Source organism: Melopsittacus undulatus, chromosome 5 (genome assembly GCF_012275295.1).
Source record: "Melopsittacus undulatus isolate bMelUnd1 chromosome 5, bMelUnd1.mat.Z, whole genome shotgun sequence".
Taxonomy (NCBI): Eukaryota; Metazoa; Chordata; class Aves; order Psittaciformes; family Psittaculidae; genus Melopsittacus; species Melopsittacus undulatus.
Genome location: NC_047531.1, coordinates 3,559,069 through 3,579,511, shown reverse-complemented (window position 1 = coordinate 3,579,511; position 20,443 = coordinate 3,559,069). Strand labels below are relative to the sequence as shown.

General features: G+C 47.8%; 1 protein-coding gene across 2 annotated transcripts; it reads left to right on the top strand.

The window, feature by feature from the left end:
- Nucleotides 1–5,756: 5,756 nt before the first annotated feature.
- Nucleotides 5,757–18,851, top strand: LOC101869515 (endonuclease domain-containing 1 protein-like). 2 transcript variants are annotated; one of them, XM_034062913.1, is made up of 3 exons: nt 5,757–5,940; nt 15,852–16,170; nt 17,198–18,851. In XM_034062913.1, the coding sequence occupies exons 2-3, from the start codon at nt 15,889–15,891 to the stop codon at nt 17,741–17,743; spliced, it is 828 nt and encodes a 275-aa protein (XP_033918804.1). In that variant the 5' UTR covers nt 5,757–5,940; nt 15,852–15,888; the 3' UTR covers nt 17,744–18,851. The 2 variants fall into 2 exon arrangements, with proteins under 2 accessions (XP_033918804.1, XP_033918803.1); XM_034062912.1 differs by lacking the exon at nt 5,757–5,940 and adding an exon at nt 12,561–12,798.
- Nucleotides 18,852–20,443: the final 1,592 nt, after the last annotated feature.

The following is a 20,443-nucleotide window of genomic DNA, read 5'->3' as shown; positions in this document are numbered from 1 at the left end:
TTCTCTTCTCCAGGCTGAACAGCCCCAACTTTCTCAGCCTGTCTTCATACAGGAGCTGCTCCAGACCCTGATCATCCTCATGGCCTCCTCTGGACTTGTTCCAACAGTTCCATGTCCTTTTTATGTTGAGGACACCAGAACTGCACACAATGCTCCAAGTGAGGTCTCACAAGAGCAGAGTAGAGGGGCAGGATCACGTCCTTTGACCTGCTGGTCACGCTCCTTTTGATGCAGCCCAGGATACGGTTGCTTTCTGGGCTGTAAGCACACACTGCAGCCGGCTCATGTTCATTATTCTACAGCCAGGAATTAAGTGTGAGAGTGGTACCAGAAGCAAGCATCATGTGCTCAGTGCTGTGTTTCTTATACCTCACCTCCCTGGATCCTGTAAGTGATGGCAACAGCTCTGCATTTACCAGAAACGTCTGTGACCACTGAAAAAATCAGCTGATTTGGTGCTGATTTCTGTAATTGAGGTCTGTGTCTGACTTAGAAACAAGAACCAGGACATAGAAACCAAGCTGTAGACCTGATAATTTCTACTTTCTTATTGATCTAGCCCTAACTGCATTCACCTCTATTTTGGTCTTACTTTGAGTAACCGTCCAGGTCTTTTACACCTGGCCCTTGGTTTCGTATCGACTTGCCATTTGACATTTGAGGTTGGACATGACTCCACTCTGACTCCTTCTCCCTCACTGCCTTTGGGTGCAGTGACCCCTTCCACTGGAGCAGCTGCTCCAAGCCGCTGTGTCCAACCTGGCCTTGAATACTGCCAGGGATGGGGCAGCCACAGCTTCTCTGGGCACCCTGTGCCAGCGCCTCAGCACCCTCACAGGGAAGAGCTTCTTCCTTCTATCCAATCTAAATGTCCCCTTTTTCAGCTTAAAGCCATTACTCCTTGCCCTGTCCCTACAGGACCTTGTAAAAAGTCCCTTTCCAGAGAAGACTCTGTCTTTAAACAGACACTTCCAGTTTTGCAGATAAAGGAGTTAAAGGAAGAAAAAAGAGCTGTAGGTGGGAAATTAAACATGCAGAAACACCTAAACAGCCTCCAAAGATTTCTTACTAATGGGATCTGCTCTTATCAGCCAGTCTGGATTTCAGATGCATCTCACATAAAGCTGTTCTGCTGGGCTGGTTTCCTCGCAGGTGGCAGCAGATACTTCTGCTTTTGCTTTTCAGGAGCGAAACAGCCTCTGGTTAGACCCATCTGGTGGTCTGCAGGCCAACTGCTGCTGCAGCTTGCCTTGACACAAGGCTTCTCTAACATCATCAGCTACATTCTCTGCCCTGGCAAATATCCCCCATTGACATATGGGTCCTGGCACTGGATCCTTACTGTGAATTTTGCGTTCTATGGCAATGCCTTTGTCATAGGAAAGGCATCAGAGAGGTGAGGTCTGACCTGGCTGCGTGCAGGTGTCTGCATTTCCTTGATGGGTTCCTGCCTGCTTCTGTGTGAGGAAGACCTTTGTTCATCACTGAAGAATTTGCCCATTGTTGTGGTTCATTGTCTCACCCTGCTCCAGTTAGAGCTGCAGGCCCATCAGCCCTCCCTGTTCCCTACTTGGAAAGATGGGTGCTGCCCATATACAACCCTTTCAAAGCTGTGTTGGTGCAGAAGCACACAGAACAAAGGAAATGCTGAGTTGAGCCCACCACAGTTCATGACTCACTGCATCTTGTTGACATACTCCTGGAAATACCCATTTCACATGTCCCCACTTGCTTATTATGGACACAGGTATATCAGTATAGGAAGTTATACTGAAAACAAGCATTGAGTTCAGCATCCATAACATTGAAATTTAGGATTTTCTCACGTATGATATTGGCAATGGCCATGTGCCATAAAGTGGTGTTTCCATAAGCACCATAAAGCAGAAAACCAAGCCACAAAGGAAGTGTCACTAGTACTTTCGGGTTGTACTCAGCTCTCTGAGGTCACCTACTTGGGTTGACAGGGGAGTGTTAAGGGGTAAGGCTGCATCACAAGGGGAAGAGTAAGCCCAGAGCAGGCATATGGTGCCTTCTGACTTGCTCCATGGCATCCATGCGCTAGCTCTTGGTCTAGCAGGAGATCTGACTCAGAGAGAGTCACCTGCACAAAGAGCTTTTGACTTCACTTCTTAAGCACCCCAAATTTGCATCTAGCCCACGGCTAGTTCAGCATGAGCTCATCTTCACCCTGGTGACTCTCTAGTGTTAACAGCTACTTTAAGCTTGAGTAACCTGCAGAGCATGACTCTAACCCAGCCATCCCTGCCAAGAAGTAAGAAAACAATTACCTCTGGTCCTCACCCTCTGTTGGCTCCTCCAACCACATCAAACAACTAAGATCTAAGATCATTATGACTGAATTGCATCAAGTGTATACTTCCCTTCTGTTCCTTCCTACCCTGATTGTTTTCCTTTGTGCTCCCAGGACAGCATCTTGCTCTGCAGGAAAGGTGCTGCAAGTGCAGCAGGTCTTCCCAGAGGGTTATGAAAGAACCCTGAAATTCCTGCTGGATTGACATGCCAAGGTCATGAGAATGAATGAAGACAGGCTGTTTGAATCCAAGCTCTATCCATAAGGAAAGGGGTTTGGAAAAGGACTGCTTTTGTATTTGTACATTATGATTTGGCTAAGCAATATAAAATAGACATTATGTATATATGGGTGGCAGCATAAAGGAGGAGTCACCTCGTGTAATCTTAGAGGTGTAAATCGAAGCTTGTCACTCTGGGCTTTGTGTTTGCACTGCAGCACGTTTTGTTTGGACAAAGAGTCAGAAAGCTGCAAGGGAAGCCGAAGGCTGAGGATGGAAATGGAACAGCGATTCCAAGGAAAGGGAACAGAGGCTTCATGTGTCTCCCAGTGTGCCCGAGACAGGAGGCGTTGTGCTGGAGCTGAGGGATGGGAATATCTGCCTGCCAATGGAGCATGGGGACAGTGATGGCTTCAGGGACAGCACTCACCCCATTGCCACCTTGTCCTTGCCAGCACCCCCCGGTTCCCATGGTGCTCTGGGTGCCCATGGCAGCAGTTCCCACTGATGGTGGTGGTTGTTGGAGCCAACCTCCAACTGCTCTCCCTCTCCCTCCCACCATTCTTCTGTACGCAGCCACCGGGTTGGGACCTTGCTTGGCTGCTAGGGTATAAACTGGGTTGAAACCCACATTTCCCATCTCACCCAGCCCTTTCCTCCCCTGCCCAGGCAGCTTTCCAGTGCCTATTCCTGGTGCCTGTCCTGTGACCGGCAGCTCAGCATGAGGGTGCCTGGCTCATAAGTAGCACCCATCACCGGAGCATCGGGGGCTGCATGGGTGGGACGGTGGAAGATGGGTGCTGAGAGCTCCACCTGACAGGCACAGGGTTCAGGGAGTCTGTCTGGGGGGTTTGACCACCCTCCAATGCTCTGCCCACGAGTGGGGAGCCGGGGACCCCTCCTGAGGGCAGCAGGCAGGGGGATTCCCTGGGGTGAAAGCCCATGGATTTTGGGGTACCCTCAAACCAGGGTAGGGGACTTGGGACCCATCCCCTGCTGGGGGTGCTGGGTGGCCCTGCCCTGGCCGGGAGAGCTCTTCCCTGGGTGGGGATAGCAGGCTCTGGGGGTGCCTGGGCAGGCTGCACACATACACCTGACCCCCACCCTGGCAGACCACAGTGCTGGGTGCTGAGTACCCTATTTCCCGTCCTGCAGGATGGTGACAATGCAACAGAGCTGCTGGGTGACACCAGCCGCCGGCAGGACAGTAGCAGCCTGTGCTCAAGGACAAGGAGGGGACAGACAGGAGGGCCCCGACCCAGGGCAGCCTTCCCCAAGCAACGTGGCTCCTCCTGCCCCTCCTGCCATTGAACTCAAACCCAGCACCCACACAAGACTGGGGGTCCCTGGATGAACCCCTGGTGGCCCAGCATCAATAAATCCTCGTGTTCATCCCAGTGTCTGTGTGGGCTGAGGGGGGGACCCTGGCTCGGGATCTGCCCATCACACACAAGGAGGGCTCGGCAGCATCCCTGGCCTGTGGCCATGTGCCACTGGAGGAGCAGCCCCTGACCGCTGTCAGTGTTTGCAGAGCGTCCTTCTGAAAGGTACTGAGGCAGCGTTTGCCTTAAGAGGAAGGATTTGGTGCTTTGAGACTTTCCCCTTTTGGGTGTCTGGGTTTAGAGGGAGAGTTGGGGATTTCTGTCTCTGCTTTGGAGAAGGCACTGGGAGCCCAGTTCTCATTAATGCTGCTTCCCAAGTCCTGGGGATTCCTGAGCCCCTCTGCAGCCAGAGAGGTCCCTGGGCAGTCATCATCAGGGAGAAGTGAGCACTTTTATGGTACCATTCACTTCATCTGCCTGGTGTGAAACATGTCCTGGAAGTGTGAATTCATCTTTTACTGACTCTAAAGGGAGTGCTCAGGGCTAACTTTCCATCAGCACAAATCCTGCTTAGCCATCAACAGACCTCCAGAAGCAAACGGGGCCTCCGGGTCATTGTGATGGGAGGGAACTAAGAGAGGCTGTTGCAATTGTTTGTCTGTGTTAGTCTGGCTGCAGGGGGCAGGTCTTTAATGAATACAGCTTAATTAGGAAAGGTGCCTGGCCAGGATTTGAGTCTTAGCTGCTTTCTTCACTCACACATCGGGATGCAGCAGCAGGCCTCTGCAGTGAGCGCTGTCTCTCTGTTTGCACTGGGTCTCACCTTATATTCCAGGTGTAAGTTTTAAGTAGCAGGTAGTAGAGAGCAGCTCTTGTTGGTTTTAGATTTACTCACAGTCTGTAACATGAAAGACAATAGGAAAATGTTAGCATCTTGTGTCTTGGGTGCTCCAAATGCAGTTTCACGCTGACTTCCCACCGAATGCACGCAGCTTAAGTGCTTGGATCATGCTCTTTGTCCCTGTAGGAAAAGCCACCATCCTGAAGCTGGGAAGAACAGGCTGTTTATTCATGCTCTTAAACACAGATCCTAACTTAAACTTAGTAAGTTTGTTCAATGTACTCCTAAGACCAGCCTAAGTGGCATTTTAGCACTTAAGACCCAGTGGTTTCATCACCTTCCCAAAAGCTAAGTGTTACATCTAAATCCTTTTAGCGCAGATATGTTCAGAAATCAAGGAGCATGAGCACTGAATAAGATTTATGAGGGATCTCTTTACTTATAAGTCTAATATATATAATTGTAAGTCAATAATAGCAAGAAAGCCACAGAAATACAGAATGACAAAACACATAGTTAAGATTATACTTAACAGGAATAAAGTGTCTTCTGGCAGCTTCAGCCTCTCTGAGGGCTTTCCCTTAAATCACAGCTTCTGTCACTTAATAGAAGGTTATGCCTGTGTTTCTGCAGGCTCTGCCATGCTCTTACCATGCAGCATTATCACATCTCTTATAGCTGGAGGCAGTGAGCACTGCACAACAGGAGCTGACATCTTCAGGGGTGAAGATCAGGGTTGTCAGTTACAGACAGCTGGTTCTCCTTGCCATGCCACATCCACAGGCTTCAGGGGGTGATGCCAAGTCCAACAAGCCAAGTCCCAAGGCAAACCCTGAGCAAAGGGGCTGCTCTTCCTATGTAGCAATGAGGCTTTTCCTCTGGAGTCCGCTCTGACATATTTCCGCTCACATCAACAGCCTGATTTCCATGCAGTGAGCCAGCAGCATGACTGGGAATCCTCCTGTTGACGTAACCACTAATTACCCTCAGCATAATTAATGTGCCATAACACAGCCTATATTTATTGCAGACAGGGACAGCCTGGGGCTGCCACACAGTTCTCACAGTGGGGTGATGTTGCATGGCTAGCAGAAGAACTGAGTTGGTGCACAGACCATTGGGTATCATCACTGTCCCCTTTTGGGGGGTGATGAGCTGATGGGATCCCATGCGGTTGGTGTCTATCCCTGAGAGGATTCTGAACCAGGCATCTGGAAAGGTGTCCTCCTCTTGGCTCTCTGAGGTATGTGGTTTGTTTTTGTGGTGTAGAAAGACTTCCATGTGGAATTCTGGACACAGGGAGTTTGGCCACCTACTGCTTTGATCTAATTTCCGAGACAATACTGAATGTATTGGGGTATGGCAGGAGAATACAGGAGGTGCATTTACTATAGGGTCATAGAAACGTTGGTTGGCAGCATCAGCTGGAGGACTCTAATTCAACCTCATGTTTAGAGCAGAAGCGCTGTCTGCTCTAGTCTGGCTTAGCCGTGGTTTCATCCAGCTAACCTTGAGTCATGTCCACATTTCATTAGTCCTCATTTCCCAACAACCTGTCACAGGCTGTACTATCTGCCTAAAGACACCTTCCATCCTGCTGTCCAACCTGCATGTCCCAAGGAACAGTCTGTGGCTGCTGCCCTTTGTTATAGTGCGTGGCTCTACCAAAAGAGCTTGGCTTTATCTTTGCTCTTCCTAGTAGCTGTAGGCAGCTATTGGGCTATCCTTCCACCTCCCCTTTGCCAGACTCAACAAGCCTGAACCCTACAACCTGTTTTCCAGAGATGTGTGCTCCATGCCTCAGAACACCTTGGCACAATATCCCAGAACAGCTCCAAACCAGCCAAGTCCCGGCAGGATTTGGGAGTCCACATCTGTGGCAAAATCCTGGCCCTAATGTACAAATGTCTTCCAGGAAGAGAAATCAAAGGAGGTTTAATAAACAGGTTGTGTTGAACAAGTAAAGATATTTCTTCTTCTTAAGAATATATCTGTGTGAAAGCACAGTGTGGATTCATTTCTGTACAGACCAGAACGTCCAGGAAATCAAAGCACAGTTTGAGTGTTGCTATAGCATATGAAAAAGTGTGTGTTTATGACTGTGGTTTTAAGGCAGGAAATCCCCCCAATTCAGGCTCCAGAGTTGCTTCAGTGCCTTGGGATGTCCATTTTACTTGAGGAAAACCTGTAGGGTGTGAGATAGTTCCTTGTCCTGCCTTTGATTTCCCTTGCTACCCTTTGATTTCCCTTGCTGTCAACCAGACCAGCAGTAAACTGGAGCAGCGCATCAGTCTCGTGCTGCTGCTTTTCCCCAGGTATAGTTTGTACCTTGCTGGAGATGAGTGCTCTGCTGCCCACAGAGGTGAGCAAAGACTGAAGGAGTTGGAAGGGGATGTGCTCCAATGGACAAATGCATGGAAATGGAAAGTGCATGCAATGGAAAGTGCATTTATTCATGGAATCACCGTGACAAGCTGTGCTGAAGACTGAGGTTGGCTATTCCAAGTACAGCAGTGAAGCCAACGTGCTGCTAAGTTGAATGAGGGAGCCCTACAAGAGAGAAGGAAACTGAAGGGATGGAAGAAAGGGGTCTCATGAGCCTAGAAAATGCTATGGGATAGATCCCAGCTCTGTTAAGACCTCCCCTTTGGTGCTATTCTTTCATGTGAGGAGGCATTGCTTGGAAGGTGCAGTCAGGAGTGGTCTGTGCTTACTGACATCATGCATGGTCTTTCCTTTTCCTCTTATGAGCATGCATCTTCTTCATCCCTGACTACTCAGCCTGACCTCAGTGCCAGGATTTCCCCATCGATTCAACACTTGCCATAAGATTAGCATGAAGCCAGCCCTCCCCCCTGAGTCATGGGGTTTTGTGTCTCGAACTCTGAGCATAGACATATTATTCCTTGGGGAAACCCATCTGTTTGACATAACCTACACTGAATCTGCAACCACTTCTAGTCCCCAAAGGACACAGAAGTTCTCTGCTCCTTTTCACACCACAGTACAAGGAGCTGGGTACATGGGAAAGAGATACTTTGAAACCTGAAGATGTGACCCCAGTGATGATGGGATGCGACCTGCAGATATACCCCAAAACCAGACATCAAGAGAGGAGCTCATCTACTGTTCAAGGCCTCTAAGTATCTCAAAGTCAGACAGCTGCGACCAAGCTCTCAGCTTTGACGGCCTTTATACTCAACTTTAATTTGAACTATTTTATAGTCGTACATTTTACATTTGCTTAATTTGGGCTAATGTGAACTCATCTCTGGAGACACCTTTTTCTCTCCATTGAACACAAAGGGCATGATTGGAAATCAAATGCTTGAGTTAGGATGAATGAATCCCATCTATTTTGGGGATGGGCATCTCTTATTATTTCTTCCTTTGTAAGATTTTTATATAAGATTAAGATCTCCATGTTTCATAAGTTTCACAGACCTCTTATTTTCCTTCTACATCAATATTACATCCATAATTTTACCTCTGCTCCCAGGAAAATATCCTGGTTTTTCCTTGCTGCTGTCTCTTCATCCATCAACACCCAACCCACAGAAGTACTGCCCTGCATCTGTGAGGAAGGGGTTCTGTTATTGCCTAATCCTCCCCAGTGGACTCTGTGCAGCTGCATGACAATCTGAAAGTGAAAATAATGGGCTGATTTTTGGTCTCCAAAGCTGAACAGAACTGAAAGAGTGAAAGTAACCACAGCAACCCCACAGCTCTCAGCTAGTGGGTTGTTTGTGCTTGGGTGATGCTTCATTGCTCACAAGGAGACCCTGCTCTGCATGCACAAGGATCGTGGCACTCAGTCTACTGGAGTGAATGTAACTAAAGTTACCCAAATCCTGTGCCAACTTTTTCAGCTGAACTATTAAATATATATGATACATATCTATTATATTTTAGCTGAGCTAACATTATATTAAAAACACTGTTGATCCCAAGGGTGAAAGGATGTTGTTTGCACAGATGTGCCACGTTCCTTGATGGAGAGCTGCAGGACAGGTCTGCTTCATGATCCCTTCTGGGACACTGGGGAGGGACAGAAGAAGCAGCTTCTGCCTCTGCTGGGCACCTCAAAGCTTTGGTCTGATCTGGCTCAGCTCTTTAACCATGACTTGAAGCTCACATCATTGGAACACCCGCAAAGGTGAACATACTTGGCATAGAGGTAAGGTGAGATGTGTGTGTCTCAGCATCCTGGCTGCTGCGGAGGAGTGTGCTGGCCATGAGGTGTCTACACTGCCTCTCTGTCCTCACTCACATCACCAGAGTATGTCCCTAAACCAGAGGTGACACACTGGTCAATGAGGGCGGCACGTCCAGCATCCGGACGTCATCAGGTTCTGCCTCTGGCCATGGAATACCAGGATCTTTGCTGCCCTCTAAGGAGAACAGTCCAGAACAGCATGCATCTCCTCCGTTCACATGTCCAAGTGACATTTCTCTTCCTTACATTTTGTTTTCTGCTGCTGTGATTTAGTCATTCCTAAAGACCTGCAATGTTCAATCCACTTATCATCTCTTTGGCTATTTATTTGCTACATCCATGGGGACCACAGGCTTGAGAACAAGACTCATAGCACCGCTTTTTCTGCAGCAGAAACAGTGCTCTCTTCTGTTGCTGCTGCTTCAAAATCCCCTTTTTTCCTGCACCCAGGAATTTCCATTTCCCTGCATTTGGACAGCTACCACACAGCTTGCCCTGCTTTGAACACGAGGATGGAGTGCTGTATTTAGAATCTGATAGTAAGAAAACTGAGGTAGGTACCAAGAGGACATCCTCAAAGAGAATCCAGATCTGCACTTCAATACACATTCCCTTATAAGGGCTTCAAGTTACGTTTCTTTCCAACTATGACATGGAAAAACTATTGGAAGTACTCCATGCACAAATCTCTGGGCTCCCAACTGGGAGAACACTGGAGGATCCAATAGGATTTTTCCATGCCTGACCTTTACAAGTTGAAGAAAGGGAGGTTTGTCTTACAGGCTGTGCCACATGACAGCTGGCCTGCAGGATCCCTCATTCACCATCACTCACATCACCTTTCCATGCAGAAGGTGCACATGTAGGCACTGCCTACACTGATGTGAAAGACAGAATAGTGCCAGTTACTAAGCATTAAAGCACAAATTGTAAACAAATCAGTGAAATGCAAAACCATGACCTCATAAACCTCAGGAGAAGGGTAAGTTCATGGCTTCTTCTGGTTATTTCTGGTTATAATATCCAATTCCTGGTTGCAATATTCCTGGACTCCTGATGCCAATATTCCTGATGCAAGCCTCATGGAATTTAACCATGCCAAGTGCAAAGTCCTACACCTGGGTGGGAGCAATCCCAGGCACAGCTACAGGTTGGGCAGAGAAGAGATTCAGAGCAGCCCTGAGAAGAAGGACTTGGGGGTGTTGGTCAATGAGAAAATGAACATGAGCCGGCTGCAGTGTGTGCTTACAGCCCAGAAAGCAACCGTATCCTGGGCTGCATCAAAAGGAGCGTGACCAGCAGGTCAAAGGAGGTGATCCTGCCCCTCTACTCTGCTCTTGTGAGACCTCACCTGGAGCATTGTGTGCAGCTCTGGTGTCCTCAACATAAAAAGGACATGGAACTGTTGGAACAAGTCCAGAGGAGGCCACGAGGATGATCAGGGACTGGAGCAGCTCCTGTATGGAGACGGGCTGAGAAAGTTGGGGCTGTTCAGCCTGGAGAAGAGAAGCTGCATGGAAACCTCATAGCAGCCTTCCAGTATCTGAAGGGGGCCTACAGGGATGCTGGGGAGGGACTGTTCATTAGGGACTGCAGTGACAGGACAATGGGGAACAGGTTGAAACTTAAACAGGGGAGGCTTACATTGGATATAAGGAAAAAAATCTTTACTGTGAGGGTGGTGAGGCACTGGAATGGGTTGCCCAGGGAGGTTGTGAATGCTCCATCCCTGGCAGTGTTCACGGCCAGGTGGGACAGAGCTTTGGGTGCCCATGGTTTAGTGTGAGGTGTCCCTGCCCATGGAAGGGGGGCTGGAACTGGATGATCTTGAGGTCCTTTCCAACCCTGACTATTCTATGATTCTATGACTCTTATCTATATTTTACACACAGTATATATATATATATTTATATATATTACACACAGTAGATCTATATATATAACTATATATATTTATACACTTAGGAAAGTTTTCCAAGATTAATTAAAACTGTGGGCAAAAGGAAGAGTTTGGCTTCATTCCCAATGCTCATTCATTCACAACTAAACTGGACTCATTTTTCTCCACTTCCAAAAGAAAATCACCCACATAAGGATTTTAAACATTTTCACTGTAAGAGTTAACCCAAGTCAGCTTTTGTTGATGCCAGTTCCATGGGAAAAGCCTTTGTTATCCAAGGCTGGCTTGCTGCAGATTGGTCTGCTTGGGAATTCACCATCAGGGCTTTTGAGATCTCTGTTTTCATTGTGGTTTTGATATCACAGATGGGTATTGGTTGTATTATCTGAGCTGATATCTGCTTTGGCTGCTTAGTGTTTCACTGTGGGTATTTTAAGTCTTTTCTGAAGAAACAGAAGAAATACGGTTTGATTGCCTGTCCTCTTCCTTTCTCTGTCTGTAACAACCCTTGTATGGCAGTGCTCTGACCATGACCTGATACTTTACTGTGTGAAAAGCATAGAACCGACAAGGGTTGCCTGGACATCAAGCTCAGCACTTTGCTGTTCTTCAGAAGTACCCATCAAATGCTATTTTAAGGTAGAGCCACAGAGTCCCATTGCTTCTATATACTGAGACTTGTTTTCAATGGCCAATCTTCTGCAGTAACAGAATGGAGCAGTATCAGACCCAAACAGAAAGGACAGAGCTCAGGGAGTGAAACTGAACGCAAAGAACTGCTTCCCCTTTATGCTTTTACTGTGCTACAGGAGGGAGCATTTGCTAGATCAAGAAACTGAACTCTTGTGGTTCAGTATCTAGGATAAGATGCACAGCATGAGGCCTGGGGACTTGGGGTCTGTATAGAATTGAAATAGTCATGTTCCCTGAAGCTTTTAATCCAAATGTATGCAAAACATTGCCAGACCCCTTTAACTCTGCTCTAATGTGCAGCTCAGGACAAGGGATCCTTCCTTGACTCTTGTCATGCCCATTTCTGATGGTGTTTGGTTGTAATTATTTGCAACCTTTACTCCCATTTCCTCCCCATTAGTACAGTAAGAAACCAGAGTCTTTCATCCAGCTGCCCTTAGGGTGAACACTCTCATTCCCTCTGCCCTCTGAGTTCATGAGAGAACAGCCTATAAAACCTTATTCTCTGTATCCATCCCCTCAAATCCCTTTTCTGCATTCCTAAGGGGAGAAAACTGTCTCCACCAAACCTCCTTTATGGGCAGATTGGGATCCTGTTTGAATAAGCAGTGGCTCTATTGGGATCCTGTTTGAACACGGGGTCAGCAGTGAATGAGTTGAGATCCTATTCGAACACGGGCTCAGCAGTGACTGAATTGGGTGCATTGGGATCCTATGCAGTGGCTGCATTGGGATCCTATTTGAACACGGGCTCAGCAGTGGCTTGTACACATGGCATTAACAACTGCAGTTACAAAGCCTTTGCAACAGACAAGGGAAAATACATAGCCTGGCCACACTGTTTTTACTCTGAGAAGCTGTGTAAGAGCAGACTGAGAACATCCATGTGTACTCAGAGACAGGACAATGGGTCTAACACCACGGGAGATCTGCTGGGAAGAGAAATACAAGTAAGTGCTGCAGCAGTTGTGGCAGTTCCTCATGGGGAATGAGGAAATAGAAGGGGAGGTCACCGGACACAGTTATCTGCTTCCAACACATGATGCCGCATGAGAAATCCTGAGGAAACAGCAAACAGCAATTGTCACCCTATTTTGGGGCAGGCAGGAGCAAATGTCCCCTGAATAAGAGCAAAAACTCCTCTTTTCTGTGCGTTTCCCTTTCTGTGGAAAGAGGCAGATTTCTGACTGGGTATAAATTGCAGTGGGGCTCTTGAGGGGTCAGCCAACCCTTCCTGCAGGAGGAACAGTGAAGCACCAGCTCACTTGCTTGTCCTGAGACTCTGCTTCAAGGTAAGCTCTTACTCCTTTCTCACCATTGACTGCAGTATTTCAAGTGCCTCTTTAGCTTCAGGAGAAATACATCAAAGTGTGGGCTGTAGTTGCTGAGCTTTAACATCCACATTCCAAGGAGAAAGTGAGAGATTTTTGCATGCACTGTGTTTTGCAGCTCTTCCTTTATCATTTTACATTAAGGAGGGCAAGGACAGAAGGAATAACTTGAGAAAGAAACTCAAGAATAGGAAAGTAAAGGTCTGGAGAATGTGAGAGAGATTCAGAGGCAGAAGAGACTGGGGAAAGTTTGGCAATTGGCACCACATGAGCTAATAATGCTCATGGTCTTTGAAGAAATTATAAAATCAGGTGGGATCCAGGAAAAAACAGCACTTTTGGTGATGCTTGGATCAAATCCTTAAAGAAGGAACGCTATTCCCAAAGGGAATAAACTATCCCACTATGAACTGGCACTTGCAGAAGCTGATGCCATTAGATCTGAAGCCCTCAGCAGCTGGAGCAATATGCCACACATCTGGAAATGTCACCGAAACCTGTTGGGATGCTCTGAAGTGGTGTCAGTGCTCCTGCTGCTCACGTTCTGTCCAAGCCAGGTGTTGAACCTGGCCAAGGATGCTTTGGGGAATGATCAGCATGAGAAGCCTTGGGAACAGATGCACAAGGAGATGCCTGATGGTGAACTGAGATGTCTAAATGTAGGAACACAGATACTGTCTTGCTGTGGTTTTTCAGTCATTCCTCTTGATGGCTGCAGTTTCTCCTGCCTGTCTTGAACCTCCACTCAAGGATGAATTATATTTCAGGCTCCAGCAAGATCTTGTTTAGCTATGAGTGAATACCAGGCATTGCTTGTATCTGATGCACTAGATACAAGCAGGCACTGGTTGTCTCTGAATACCCCTTCCTGCAGCACAGGAGTCAGCCAAAGGTTGTAGAAGATGCACTGAAGATGCTGGGTGCAGAGTCCCTCTTGCTCTGAGAGTGCAACCTGGCACAACTCTACAGCTGATCTAGCAACATCCCATATCTAGTGCATTACTGCCTATTGATTACAGCACGCACTGAGCAGATGGGAGTTGGGTTTGTACCCTCTTCCAAGTACAACATTGGGAAACGGTGGATTTAAGGTCTTCTTTTGGCCTATTGACAGAGTTTGGCTCCAAGCTGTTAGGAAGACTTGATTCAAGGTTATTAGATATAGCCACACAACACCTTGAATAATTACATTTCAGTTGCCAAGTCACCTGGAAAAGTCACATCCAACTGTTGAAAAGGGAGGGGGGAAAGGAGGGTTATTGAGTGCCATATCTCCATCCATGACCTTGCACAAGGCCTCAGGAAAAACACAAGTCCTGCCTCCAGCCTTGGATAAACTGGCTCTAAGTCCTGTTTGAGAAACCAAACAACTCTGCCTTCCTGGAGACCATATATAAACCACCCTGAGGCCACAGCCACCTTCAGTCTACAGCAGAGGCTTTTGAACATCCTGTTCCACTTTGGGGCTGTGAGCAGAGTCCTGTGAATAAAGTGCTGCTCTTCCGCACGGTAGGTTGGTTTCTCTCTACCTGTTATTAGGTTACTTAGATGTATTTTAAGCTCATGGAGGGGATGGTGGAAAAGGACTTTCCAGTAACTTATCTGCCTGCTTTAGGGCAGATACAGTCGTGTTCTGCAGTGTATTGTGATAAACCACTTCTTGAGGTTCACTTCTCTGTTTTCAGCTTGTTGGTCATCACATTCCTAATCCAGAGCTAGTAAAGAGATAAAGGACCAGATGTCCTGGATCACAGCAAGGGTATATCTACATCAGTACCCCGAATCCAGTGGAATTTAACAGATGAGGGTCAGGGAAAAGCATAAGAGAAGTGCAAATGTGCAAGGTAATTTTCCAAGCCTTCAGCAGTCCTCAGCTCAGGGGGGTTTGTGTTCTAGAGGCCAAGGCAGCTTTCTCTCCCATGAATCCTTTTAGCTGCTTGTCCTGCCTTATTTAAAGGCTGTAGCTTTAAAATGGAACTATCACTGTTACCCCAACGTATCAGAGAGAAGATAAAGCATCCTGCATTGCTGCCAGCATCACAGGGAATTACTCAGTGTTCTCCAAAAAGAAAGAGCTTTCTGACTGCTAAAAATCATTTCAACACCCCAGAAGGACAAAACAGGACCTGCTTCTGTTGGAGAAATAGAAAATCCTGCCCCAGTGCCTTTCACAGTACAGGGAAAAGCAATCAGCAAAGCTAAAGATGTGGATCAGCAGAAAACCTGTGTGATCATGGGAAGAGCTGCCCCTTGGTATCTGCACTGCTACAGCTGCAGGCAGAGTGCTGATAAGACACACGTGTCATCCCTCATGCTTCCCTCATCCCCTTCTCTTTCTCCATCCATGCATCTGCAAGTTCATTGTCTGGGGTTGGACACCCTGAAAATGCAAGTTGGGGTGAAAATGGCATTCAGGACCCCAAGCTGGACACTTTGGGTTAAACATCTGACCCAGCTATAGGGGACATTAATCCTCTTGCAAGCACAGAGGAGTTACAGAAGAGCTGCTTCTCTGTGTGAACGCAGATGGGGCCTGAGACATGTAGGAAGTGCAGCATCACTGTTGTTTCCCTTCCAAATCCCCCGTGAGACTACACCTCAGCTCAGCACTGCAGGTGGCTGAGCAGAGCATGTGCCTATCTGCAGGTCCTCTGCTCTAAGCAGGTCCGCAGAGCAAAGGGAGTGAGGTGGTATTCCAAAATAGGAGCTTCTAGCCCTATTTCTCCAGTGCTAACTGTAAAGTTGAGCTCTTGGCTAACACAGGTAGGTTGGAAAAGGTGGCTTTGTCCCAACAGCATGCCTCAGTTCCCTAAAAAGCTTTAGGCACCTAAAACCTGCTTTAGACTTCAACCTGATTCCGCTGCTGATGTTTCCATATCCAGGAGGGCAGAAATTGTCCCTTTCTTGCTCTCTCCCAGTCCCCTCCTCTGTAACCATACCCCACAGGCACAAGCGTTACTCCAGGCCATGATGAGCCTTCCCCAGGTTGATTGTACCTCTGCATTGCCCTCCAGGTGAGCAAGAGCCCTGTCACTTGAAGTCCTCCCCACGATGCTGTTGCTGCTGCTGCAGGTCTTGGCGAGCTGCCTCTGGTTGGGACACAGTGAGGTGGTGACATCCTTTGAAAGCTCATGCCCTCAGTTCTTCTTCCAAAATACCCCCCCAAATGAAGCCCTGGTACCAGAGAACCCAGCCTGGATCTGCCAGCGTTACAAGAACCAGTATTATTTTGCCACCCTGTATGACATGAGCAGGCGTATTCCTGTATACTCTGCTTACATCTACCAGCCTGGATCTGGCAAGAGACCCAATACATGGCTGATTGAGCCCCAGGTGAGTGTCCTCTCTTGCAGCACATCACCCTACAGTCATTAAAAGATCAGCTACAGCATTTAACCAAACACTTCCTTCTCCTCCCAACAACCCACCCACCCCACACACATGCAAATGGGACCGCTGGATGGGATCTGTCTCATCTAACTCCAAACACCTTCACCAAATGATTCCTCTGATGCCATCTGAGACATCAGCAGGAGGATGAGATGAATCATATCCTAAAAGTGCCCATTTTGCCACATTGACTTCTTAGGACCATTAAGTCACATTACAATACATTACATTACATTACATTACATTACATTACATTACAAAGTCAAATGACCTCTGTCCCAAGGTGTGGTGGAGACCAAGGGATGGGGAAAAGACACGCAACAGCACCTAAATGTGTGGGATGAACACTGCTGAGCTCTGATCTCTTTTGCATCCCTGACATAGCTTATTTGCTCCCCATTGAGTCATTCTGGCTTTGTTAAGTGACATGAGAGAAGTGCAGAGAACTCAGAATAGGGTGAGATGACCCAGTGCAGAAGTGTAGGAACAAGCTTTCAGCACCGAGAGGGTTAACACTGGGTAAATGCTTTGGGTGATATTTCAGGCAGTGAGAAGTGAGTAAGAATCAGCATCACTCAAGTCAGAAGGGCACGATCTCCATCCACCTGTAGCTGCCGCTTACCACCATTGCCTCAGGCTTGGCTCAGAAGCATCCACCAGATGTGGCAGGGGAGATGTTTCACCCACATCACCTTTCAAACCCAGCAGGAGAAAACGCTCACTGTGTCAGGCATCTGCCCACAGGCCCAGGCTGGATTTCAAAGGTCACAAGTCAAATCAAGAGCAGTCAGTCACATTCTAAGCTTGTGTCCTTGGGGAGGAGCAGCTTTCTGCTTTCTCTCTGATTCAGGCATTTTCATACACTGAGATAACAAGAAAGGAGTGCTCAGCACTTGCAGACTTCTACTCCAGGGAAACCTGCTCCATTTCTCCCAACACTAAACCCTTTTCCTCTTCTTTACCTCTTAAGCTGATTAGCCCAGCTTATCCCAAAACAATGGAAAGAGAGCGGACCCTCTCGAAAGAGATTAAAATCACCTTAGAGGAGATCGGCAAGCACCAGGCTGTCCTCCAGGACTACAAGAACCTGACTGGTTTGAACCGGGGTCATTTGAACCCCAACAGCCACCACTCTGACTTTAACAGCAGGACAGCAACCTTCACCCTCACCAACATTGTGCCCCAGAACGAGAAGCTCAACGGTGGTGCCTGGAACAACTATGAACAGCAGACCATGATCAAGAACACCAAGGGCTGCAACAACACCTATGTTGTCGTGGGTGCTGTGCCTGGCAACAACTACATCGCCAACGGGAGGGTGAATAAACCCAGCTACATCTGGGCAAGTGCCTGCTGCGAGTTGAACACCAAGGATAGGAAGACTTGGGCAGTCATTGCTGAGAATGATAGGGATGAGGTGAAGAGCCTCACACTGGGGGAGCTCGAGGATAAGCTGACCCAGCTCTATGGGAGAAGCCGGGTTTCTCTGTTTGACAGTGCCTGTCCCCGGAAATAAGCCCCACTACACATTCCAAGTGTAAGAGGCTCAGAGGCTTTGTCCACATGTCCTGTGCAGCATCCATCCTGCTTCCTTCTCCAGTGGTTTTCCAGCTCTTAAAAAGGAGCACTTGGCCTGGCCACTCTGGAGGGGCAGGCTGGATGATAGCCATGGGCAAGGAGATCAGAGCTTCTCACTGACACTAGAAGAGCTTTGTTTGTTGTTTTTGCCCTTTGTCTCCACACCCGTACACAGCTCATTGCTCCTTCCTCTCCTTATTAGGTATCACAGATAGTGTGCTGCTGACTTGTCCTTTATCCCCTTAGGAAAGTTATGGGACTAGGACAGCCCAGGTTGCCCAGAGAGGTTGTAGATTCTTCATTGCTGGAGATACTCAAAACCCAAATAGACGTGGTCCTGCTTGAGCAGGGGTCTGGATCAGAAAATCTCAAGAGGTCTATCCCAAACTAATGATTTAGTGTGAGGTGTCCCTGCCCATGGCTGGGGGTTGGAACTGAATGATCTTGAGGTCCTTTCCAACCCAAACCATTCTATGACTCTATGATTCTGTGATTCATCTTTAGACAAGGAAAGCAATGAGCCCAAGGGTTGCTTGGGGTTGTAAGGATGATTCTACAAATGCATTCTGACCTACAGAGCAATGACAACAGCAAAGGATAAAGGGAGAGAAGAAGGTGAAGAAGTAATACAACTAAGCACAGGAGCAGCATCTGTTGAGGTCTGTATATATATAAAACATGGAGAAAGAAGGAAATAACCTACATCTAATCACCAGGTTCTCTAACCCTGAGCTTACACAGACACTGTGTTCATGTATATTTACTAGCAGGTTGTTGTTCGCTTGCTTTTGGAACCTGCACCTTGAGAGCAGGAGCTGAGGTATCAACCAGGCAGGCTCAGGGATCAGATGTACAGCAAGCTTTGACCAGTCAGACACATTTCTGTGACACACTGGTTGGGTGATTTTCTTCTCTGCTCTCATTCTGAACCTTTCCTGCATATTTATGTGTCACTGATTTTGTTAAATGCATTCAATGGATGTAAGGTCATTGTATGCCATGTAATTTAGTTCCTTAGTAGTTTACAACATGAAGTATTTGCTCCATTGCTGCACTGTAAGGTCACCTTATATATAAACCATAAGTTAGACCCCTACATGCAGATGTGTCCCTGTGTGTTGGGTACCTAAGCTCTGACCACAGCCAGCAGAGATCCAGGAGTGGCTCAGCTGCATGAATAGAGGCATCATGGATCACTTGAGATGCCCTGATACTTGCAGCCAATGGCCAGGCAAGTTCTCCAAGGGCATTTCCAGTGGCTCTGAGCACCTGAGAACAGGGAAACTTCCAACACACACCACTGTCAGTTCCCAATAGTACCATGGACTCCTGTATATCCAGCTGCTATGGTAAGAGCAGCAGTAGCATTCACTTGTGCCAGCTGCGCTGCTCTCAGGCAGGAGAATGCTTTGCTTTTTAGGAGAATAACTTAGGAACATCACTCACACCCCTCTTTGCTGGGTAGCCCTTGTAGTCCCAGGGCCCTGTCCTGAGTGATGGGGGGAAACTATCAAGTACTGCCTCAGGTTGAGGGGCCTCTGCAGACACCTCTGGGGTTGCTCATGGACTTCCTCTGACTCACTCATCCAGCTCCTCATGCCTGCTGAGACTTGAAACCACACTCATCCTCGCCATTGCCAGCCCCTAAAATCCCCCGCTCCCCAACCACCTCCATTATTCACCCCTCCACCAGGTCCCTGGGCTCTCCCCAGGACCTTTTCCCTCAGTGTTACCCAGAAATGCCCTCCCCTCCACAGCAAGCATATGAAATACATGGGAAGCAAAAAAAACAATGGATGAATCAGCTTGGAGGCTGCCTTCCAGCAGCTAAGAGGGACGCTTCACACAGCATCTTAGCTTGGAGCTGAGGAGAAGGCTGCTTCAGCTCCAGGGGCATCCTTACATCCATGATTTCCTCTGGTTTCTGCTGGCCCTGGCTATGAACGAGTAATAGGGATATTTGGTGAGCCCAGAGCCAGTCCATGCATCAAGTGTGTGTCCTTGGTGGGGTGGGAAGCTCCTCTGTGTGCTGCACTGAGATGGGAAGGTGATTCCATGTCCATCTTTGGGGAGAGTTCTTGCTACTAGTGGATAGCTGAGATTTTAGAAAGGAAAAGTTATTTTTCCCAGGGGCTATAAGAGGATGGTGGGAGCTAAATCCTGTTAGCCCTGTTGCTCACTGCATCCCCTGCTGGGGTTGCTGGAATGGGCATGCAGCTGGCAAAGCGTCCTATCACTAAGCTCACTTCAGTGCCATGGGCTGGATCATGCAGTTTATTCAGTCCTATTCCAGTGGTTCAAACGCCTTGAACTGAACATACTGCCACATGCTGTCCCAAAAGAGATGGAAACAAGAAGATCACTCAAGTGGCATCATCTGGCCTCTGCTTGAGAAAGCAGCTGGGCAAAACTGCTTTGATGCATCCAGATTTGTAGCAGCTATAACATTTTGCCAGAGTAAATACATTATGCTTATTTATAAATCCCTGCAGGAGCATCTCTGGCTGCCACATGGGGAAAGCAGGCTGGGAACACCTCAGTGGGGCTCTGCCATCTCCATCTGCCGGGTTGGGCACACTGAAGCTGCTGGATTTGCCTGTCTCCCTCATGTAGGCGAATGTACTGTGTGTGGTTCTGC

Excerpts from the sequence above, each read along its gene's own strand:
- LOC101869515 (XM_034062913.1), top strand. The coding sequence starts at position 15,889 with ATGCTGTTGCTGCTGCTGCAGGTCTTGGCGAGCTGCCTCTGGTTGGGA. Across the intron at positions 16,171-17,197 it reads CATGGCTGATTGAGCCCCAG|CTGATTAGCCCAGCTTATCC; the intron begins GTGAGTGTCCTC and ends TTACCTCTTAAG.